Source organism: Rhagoletis pomonella, unplaced genomic scaffold (genome assembly GCF_013731165.1).
Source record: "Rhagoletis pomonella isolate Grant_MI unplaced genomic scaffold, Rhpom_1.0 Rhpom_scaffold_03586, whole genome shotgun sequence".
NCBI classification, from domain to species: Eukaryota; Metazoa; Arthropoda; class Insecta; order Diptera; family Tephritidae; genus Rhagoletis; species Rhagoletis pomonella.
In genome coordinates, this window is record NW_023462138.1 from 12,452 (window position 1) to 20,793 (window position 8,342).

General features: G+C 35.1%; 3 protein-coding genes across 3 annotated transcripts; 2 read left to right on the forward strand and 1 right to left on the reverse strand.

The window, feature by feature from the left end:
* Positions 1–3,737: 3,737 nt before the first annotated feature.
* On the forward strand, positions 3,738–5,084 carry LOC118754242 (putative nuclease HARBI1; the record flags this gene model as incomplete). Its single annotated transcript, XM_036489106.1, is given in 2 exon segments — positions 3,738–4,647; positions 4,720–5,084. Coding segments are annotated over 2 exon segments (469 nt in total), but the record flags the coding sequence as incomplete, so codon positions are not given.
* Positions 5,058–6,351, forward strand: LOC118754244 (putative nuclease HARBI1). The gene is made up of 3 exons (XM_036489107.1): positions 5,058–5,145; positions 5,205–5,349; positions 5,935–6,351. The coding sequence occupies exons 1-3, from the start codon at positions 5,107–5,109 to the stop codon at positions 6,321–6,323; spliced, it is 573 nt and encodes a 190-aa protein (XP_036345000.1). The 5' UTR covers positions 5,058–5,106; the 3' UTR covers positions 6,324–6,351.
* Positions 6,352–6,498: 147 nt separating this feature from the next.
* Positions 6,499–8,017, reverse strand: LOC118754241. Its single transcript, XM_036489105.1, has 3 exons — positions 7,763–8,017; positions 7,498–7,699; positions 6,499–7,164 (listed from the first exon to the last, which is right to left on the reverse strand). Coding segments are annotated over exons 1-3 (750 nt in total). The 5' UTR covers positions 7,765–8,017; the 3' UTR covers positions 6,499–6,618.
* Positions 8,018–8,342: the final 325 nt, after the last annotated feature.

The following is an 8,342-nucleotide window of genomic DNA, read 5'->3' on the forward strand; positions in this document are numbered from 1 at the left end:
TATAAAAGTATAGTAAAACATATTATAATTAAAATAGTTTACACGAAAAGTGAAAATCTTTAAAAGATTATTTTATAGGCAAATTTTGAGTCGTTCAAAACGAAAACAGTAAACTTTTTTTTTTTTTTGGTACTTTTCGCAGTCATTTGTCAAAAATCGAGATCATGAATCGACATAAACGACGAGTTACAAAGTGCCCTTTACAAAAATATATAATTTGTGCAGATTGCTCTCCATAGCATTTACATTTCTAATCCGATTTTCATTATCTTTGGCTTAAAATTTACTGTAGTGATATATCTTCTTTATGGAATTTTTAAAATAATGAAAAAAAATAATCAAATGAAACTGCGTATTTGATTGAAAACCTCACTTTTTTCGACTTTGACGACAAAATGCAAATGGTCGCCTGTAGCACTAATAATTTTCATTGAAGTCGCCACAAGTTATATATTTTAGTAAGAGGCACATCAATACCCTTCGATCTGTAAGTCGCTTACGTTGATTGGGAGATTTTTTCATGAGATATTGAAGAGAAGCTACGAAAAGCACCCAAAAAACACTTTTTTGAAAAAATCCATCCATTGTCCGATAATTTTAAAATAACGAATAAAATGCGGGACAAATGCAGGACACTTGGAAAAAATCAGTACATTTTCAGGTTTTTCAGGTTTGAAAAACTACGCAGGACCGACCTTTGAAAAACAGTACGGTCCTGCAAAAAACAGAACGGATGGTCACCGTAGGTATCTGCCATTACATACTTGGCGTTTGGGTTAATCTGTGATAATATTTCGTCAATGTATTGGTATGTATTATTTTTACTTGGGATTTCCCGTATGTATAAGTACTTTGAGTTTTATCAGTTGTGCTGATGTATGTGTTCAAGTTCATGTGAAATAAGTCTAAATGTACCCAGCAAGAACAGTGACGGCCACTTTTCTAGTAACGTGACCGTCACGCGTGCCCATTAATGTCGGCACGTTTTGCTATCACATTCTTAATAGTGAATCAAAAATGCTCCCAGAAGTTTTGTGTACGTGTGATTTTTCAAACCAAATAGTTTGCCTGCTTGCTCATATGTGAAAAGATTAGCTTGACTACTTACTCATATGCGAAAGATACCTCGCAAGAAAAAAACAATAGATGGCACTCCAATCAAAAATTATTACATGTGTGTTAGTAACAGCATACAATTTGCGTTTGTGTTGGAGTTTCGGTCACGTTGGTTTTGCTGGGCATGTGTTCACCTACGTGGTTTGGTATTGGTGCGGCTCCAATTGGTTGTTTGTTTGGTCTGCGTTCGTATTTGTTTGTTAAGAAGATTTCACAATCTTGTGTTTCTTTTTTACACATTTGGCGTAAATTTGGCTAAAAATATGTAGTCAGTATTTCTTTTGCATTATTTTTATAATTTCTATGTGCACATCTGCGTGTTTGTATTATGATTTATTTTTGTCTGTTTATGTCTTCCGTCATTTTCTGAGCTAAAACGATCGGGGTATTTGGAAACGTTGAAATTATGTCATTTTCTATGTGGAATAGAGTTTGTTCATCTATTTTTATAGCATTTGTTAGCTTTGGGTTTATTATTCTTTTCAGTCTATCAATTAATTCTTCTTTAGTCGAATAAAAAAGCGTGTGTCGTGAATACGAAAAAATATTTTGCGAAGAGATTTCCACTAAATTGGTTGCACTGTAGTTTATGACTATTTGATTTCTAAATGTATTTAATGGTTGTTTTACGCGTTTCAATTTTTTTATTGGTGAACTTTGAGCTGAATGTTGTGAGGAACTTAAAGTGTTGTTAATCTGTTGGCGAGACAATGCATCAGCGACAACGTTTTGATGCTTTGGTTTATATATTAATTTAGCACCGTATTCTTCTATGAAGTTTTTCCATCGTTTTAGTTTAGTGTTCGGATTTTTATCCGAAATCGAAAAGATGAGTGACTGATGGTCTGTATAAATAGTTAGATCTGCTATACCATATAGGTAATTTCTTAATTTTTGAAGTGACCTAACGATAGCGAGTAATTCCTTTTCATTCGTGCTGTAATTTGGTTCAGTTTGGCTAAGAGTTCTAGATATAAAGGAAATAGGTTTCTTGTTCTAAGAGAGTACAGCTCCTATTGCAAAGTTACTTGCGCCCGTCGTTAGTTCAAAAGGTTTGCTGAAGTCTGGTTGAAATAATTCAACTTGTGTTTGTAGTGCGTCTTTTATTTTTATCAAAGCCTCAAGTGCTGTTTCGCCTAGATTAATTGAGACCTTTGCGCTTTGATTTTTACTTACACCACCATTGTCTCTGCGTAGAAATGTTGTTAGAGGTTTCGTTATTGCAGCGAAATTCTGTATAAATTTCCTGTAATAACTCGCTAGGCCAAGAAATGATCGTAATTCTTTTAAATTTTTTGGAGTTGAATAATTCTTTACAGTTTGAATGTTACTTGGATCTACAGTTATTTTATTATATTTTATTATATGTCCGAGGTATTCGACTGAAACCTGGAAAAAATGCGATTTCTCGTTTGAAATCTTCATATTGGCATTGTGAAGTGCGTTTACTATTGTACGAATATGTTCCATGTGTTCCTCGGGTGAGGAGGAATATATGAGTACATCGTCAATATAAACATATGCGAACTTGCCAATATATGGACGTAGGATATCGTCTACGCATCGCTGAAATATAGAAGGCGCGCTCTTTAAACCGAACGGCATCCTAAGGAACTCATACTTTGTGCCATTCACACTGAATGCAGTTTTATCTCTGTCTGATTTTTTTTATCAAGATTTGGTGAAAACCTGACTCTAAGTCTATCGTTGTGAAAACCTTTGCTTTACCTAGATTTTGAATTGTCATAGCAACATCTGGGATAGGATATCTATCAGTGATAGTCTGAGCGTTAAGCTTCTGAAAATCTACTACCATTCGTCTTTTAGGTTTCCCTTCGTTATCGGTACGTTTTTTTGCGACGGCCCAGATTGGAGAATTGTAAGGACTTTTGCCAGGTTGAATAATTTGGTTATCTAACAATTTATCTATTTCTTTGTTTATAAATTCATTGTCTGCTATCGGATACGGTTAATGCTTCACCCAAATAGGATCTTCTGATTCTGTCATGATATTTTCAATTTCAGTTTTATGCATGTCGTTATTAATTGTGAAATTCACCTTTTGGTCGCTTACTTGCTTTTTATATTTATATGATAGTTTATACTCGAAAATGTTAATTTCTGCTTTCAAGACCCTAAGACCGTGTTCACCCAGAAGCATACCGAACTCCTCTAAAGCTTCGGTTTCAAAAAAAAAAAACTAAATTATGATTGAGTATTGTAATAATTTTCATAGCTTTGGTTAAAGAGTATCCATGAAGCGTTTTAACTTTAACCGGTTTTATGGGTATAGATTCTCCTACTTTACACTTAGAACTAATGTAATTATTTGTCGCACCTGTATCAATTAAAATATTAACGGATATACCTGTCGTTTGACACCGCCTTTGGAGACACGGTAATTCGTTTATTCTCCTAAAAAAAAAGCACTTCCCCTCTCGTAGATATCATCAGTATGTGGGGGCGAGTGATTGTAGGTCTTCATCACTCGTCTGGTTTATTCGTTGTACCTCGTTGGTGTTGTAATTTCTTGAAGAAGGAGTTTTTCCGCGTTTTGCTGCTTGTTGATCTTCTCTGAACGGGTTATTGAATCGTTGAGATTGCTGACAGTTGTTCCTTAGGAGGGGTTGATTGTTGTATTGTGTTGGTCGCACGTGTTGACGAGAGTCATCTACTTCCATTGGTTCTTGGCGTGGTTGGAGGTTATATTGTACCAGCACATTTGGGTTATATCTCCTTCTATCATCATATCTCTGTTGTTGAGGATTTTGTCGCTGGTTATATCTTTGTGGTGTAATTTGTGCGTCGAACTGCATGTTCGTATCGTCGTTATAAATCGTGCTTGCGATTGCATATGCGGTTTTTAAGTCTTTTGGGTGATGACTGTATAATGTGCCGCTTGTATACCTGCTGTTGAGTCCTGTGATGAAAGTATGGACTGCTTCTTGGCTTGCATATTCTAACATGGATGCAGGTCCTTGTTCTCCTGACATCTCTATCTTTGAGAGTGAGAGATTCAGTGCTCTGCTGATTTCGCTGTGAAATTCCGATTATGTGCGTGTTCCTTGTGTAATTTTCTTCCAGAAGTACATACAATGGTCGTTGATCAGCATATGTGTAATCAAGCCTTTAATTGTGTGTTATTTAGAGCCTTTGTATTTCTACCTGTGCTCGTAGAGTTGCGAGTCCTGGGGCCCTATTCTGTAACTCGAATCGAAAGTTGATTCTATTCGAATTTGTTATTCGAGTCGAATTTGGTTTAGCATTCTGTAAAAGTTTCGGATCGAGTTTCTAGTTTTGCGAAAGTTGTGCCACCCTGTGCCAGAATTTTCGAATGTCAAACGTCAAAATACGTAGAAGGAAAACAAGTAAACAACTACATAATTTAAATTAAACAATTGTTATTCATTTTATCAACAAACAAAAAATGGATTCTGTTGCATTGTGGATGGACGAAGAAATTAATGAAGAGAGAAATGCAAGAAGGGCTATAAGAGATCATTTTAATATTGATGAATTATCGGAAAGAAGGTAAATGCATACATATGTAATATAACCGGCTATAAATTTAACTTATTAATGATTATATATTTGAAAATATAGCTTCATAAAAAATTTTCGGCTTTCCAAGGATGCCTTCAGTTATGTGTTGAGGAGCATAGAACACGAATTACATGCACCTATAAGATCTACGGCAGTAACTCCGACAGTAAAACTTGCTGCTACTCTAACATTTCTGGGACAAGGGGGCTATCAGCACCAAATAGGGCAAGACCGTTTCGCAGGATTAGCGCAATCCACGACTTCTAAATGTATCACGGAAGTAGTTAATGCGATTGAAAAAACTTTATGTCCGAGGCACATAAAATTTGAAATGACCGTGCAAGAAAAGCGTGAATCCAAAAACCATTTCTACTCAAAATTTGGATTACCAGGAATAATAGGTGCTGTTGATGGAACCCATATCCCATATGGTTAGGCCGGTAAAGGATGAACCGGAAGCTAAAGCATAGCATCAATGCAATGGTGGTAAGTTTTTAATACTTACAAGTTTTTGTTCATACCATTTCATAACATTTTTTTATTAGATTTGTGATCACAAGATGTACATAAGAGCTGTGAATGGAGTCTATGGTGGAGCGGCTCATGATTCTCATGTATGGAGCTTGTCAAACGAACGACAATATATAAAAGCCCAATACCAAAATGGAGACAAATCATCTTGGATAATTGGTAGGTGACTTTATCCATATGTACTTGTATCACTTAAAGCAATCTTACACGATATATATTTCCATATGTAAATGCTAATTTTGTGATACAATAGGGCTATTCGCGATCCGGTGCAAATGGCCTAGCATCATTGCATTGCAAATTTGTATTGCAAATTATTTGCAATACACAAACAAAATACACGCATTTGCATTTGTCATGGCTTGGCAAATTTGCAATACCGAAAATCCATAGCATAAAAATGCTATGCATTGCATTCATAAACAAAACCAAAGCTGATGCACAAAAATTGTTTTGCAAAAGCTTTACCATGACAGTTTAATAAAGGTCGCTCACAATCCATGGCATATTTCTGCAATTGCATAAATTTGTCAGCTCTTATGCACCGAATCGCGAATAGCCCTAATGTAATATATGGTACATACGAGTACATACAAAAAAGTAGCATTTACATATGTAAATGCATATGGTGTAAAAATCCTGTTAGTAGCACAGTACTCTGTAACAAACTCTTATATAATCTGTTTTATATTCCAAAACGTACCGGTTTTTACAAATTTGCATGCATTATCTTCTATTTTGAAGGTGATTCTGGATATCCATTAGAGCCATGGCTCCTCACACCTTACCGTAACGCAGAAGAAAATTCTCCAGAAATGGTATATAATGAAAGGTTTACCAAAGCGCGATCGATAATAGAACGAGTGTTTGGAATTTTAAAAGATCACTTTCGTTGCCTACTTGCTGAAAGAGAGCTTCATTATACACCCGAAAAAGTAGTAAAAATTTTAAATGCTTGTTGTGCACTGCATAACATTTGCCTTACATATAATGTTGAACCACCAACTGTTATTGAGAGCGATGAAGAAGGCTCAAATTTAGCTTTATCGACCAACTCCGATATAGAAGAGAACGATTTTTTACGTATTGCACAAACAGTACGAGACCGAATTAAAAATAGCTTGGTTTCCTAATTTAAATTTCGTAAATATGTGTAGTAAATCAATGCAATTAAAGAACTTTTCACAACAAGTACATTTTCTTTATTTATTTATTTGAGAATAATATATGAATATGTTTGTGGTTCTATTACATACATATGTATTTATATATAAAAATAAACATAAAAATTTTCTTCAAGTGTACATATGTACTTACGAGGCAAATATTTGATATGTATGTATATTAATCTCTACGTGTATTAACATCTAGCAGCTGTTGCTTCAGTCTAAGTTTTGAAATTCTAATTTTGTTTCTCTCCATGTCGCTTTATACTTTGTATTCATGTTTTAATTTTGCGAATTTAAGTTTTTGTCTCTCTATTTCTATTCTCTCTTCCATTTGTTCCACAGATGTCTTATTTGTTTTTGCTATTGATTTTAAATTGTAATTGACGTCTTTTAAAATGCGAGTACAATCTTTGTGGAATTTTTTTTGCCCATCCACTTGCATCTTCAAAAGATTGCTTTTGCTTTGAGTTCGGGACCGCACCGTACTGCAATTGGGTGACACCTGGGAATAGGAAGGAGGAGTAGAAGGTGGCAGTTCTGCACGATCCTGCAAATCAGTTGCATAATTCGGAGTGGTTGGAGCAGTTTTACATTCGTTGCTGTTTGTGGCTTCACTTCTTCCTGCACCGAATTTTTGAGCACCGGCTATTCCATTTACTGCTTCATTTATTTGCAACAACTCCATTACCCTTAACTCCACCGAATTAAGGGAACTAATTTTTGCAGGGCCACCACCAGTTCCGGACATGTGCAACTTATTTTTGCGCACTTTGGCTTTGAGGTGGGTCTTGTAATCCGCCCAAACCTTAAATATGTAAATAAAAAATAATAATAATAGTTAATAATAAACGAAATTCCATTCATAGTGCCGTCGTATGTTTAAAAAATACTCTTTTTCATTACATAAATTAAATGCGTTTATATTTTTTGTTGTTTTTTAATATATTTCAAATGTAACATTTGCTAAAATTTAATTTCTTTTGCTTTATTAAAACTGTACTTCATTGAGTGGTTCATTAGCATACGGCTATTTATCATAACCGTTATACCTTGAAAACGGTACTTTGATAGGTCATACGACGCGCGGCTCCTGCTGCAGCTTTAAGAGTTAACATTATTTGGCTCACACTAAAATTACCTTTTTCCATGAAGATGCATCCCGCGTAGGTGGTCCATCTCCATTGAACTCTTCCGTCAGCCGTCCCCACAAATTCTTGGAAGTTTGCTTAGCATCAGCGCACTTTATGTAGCCTTTGGCCAAACTTGGATGCGATTCCATGAATTCCACCATAATTCCAAATTGGCTTTGTTTTGTATGCTGGCTTTTGCTGGATGAATCCCTATTGAAAAATATTTTACGTTTATAGTTGTTATACTTAATAAAAAATTATTAAAATACTTGCATTTTTCAAATAGTATTCCGTTTCTACAGCTCAAACGCTAACGAGTATTATTTGCGACGATCGAATGAATTTGACATTCAAATTCGAGTTACATAGTTGCCAGTTTTCGATTTTCTAATATACTATTCGAAATTAGAATTGCAAATGCGAAAATAGAGTTACCAAGTACAAAAAATCCGAATTCGAGCAAATTTATTTTCGAATCGAGTTATAGAATAGGGCCCCAGTGCCATTGTATCGTCTTGTTGCATTGAGCGCATATCTAGAATTGAACTTTGTTGGCGTTTGTTACGTGTGTCCAGCGTGAAGGATTCTCTTTGAAGCCAGGAATTTCTCATTTCGCTTTTCACTTTTTATAGGTTTACTCTGCCTGCTATTTCAAGGTTAGCCTTTTACGCGACTGTATGAACTTATTATATCTCACTTTTTCAGAGATTGGTTTTATGCTTTTCTTCAAAGCCGTGGAATTTTTATTTTATTATCCTGTAGGTTGAAGATATTTGCCTGCAGTCAAGGGTTATACCGGCTTGAGCCCCCAGTTAATATTGCTTTCACGATATGAGTTAAAAAAATATTTTTT

Excerpts from the sequence above, each read along its gene's own strand:
- LOC118754244 (XM_036489107.1), top strand. The coding sequence starts at position 5,107 with ATGAACCGGAAGCTAAAGCATAGCATCAATGCAATGGTG. Across the intron at positions 5,146-5,204 it reads ATAGCATCAATGCAATGGTG|ATTTGTGATCACAAGATGTA; the intron begins GTAAGTTTTTAA and ends TTTTTTTATTAG. Across the intron at positions 5,350-5,934 it reads CAAATCATCTTGGATAATTG|GTGATTCTGGATATCCATTA; the intron begins GTAGGTGACTTT and ends TCTATTTTGAAG.
- LOC118754241 (XM_036489105.1), bottom strand. Across the intron at positions 7,165-7,497 it reads ATGCATCTTCATGGAAAAAG|GTTTGGGCGGATTACAAGAC; the intron begins GTAATTTTAGTG and ends TACATATTTAAG.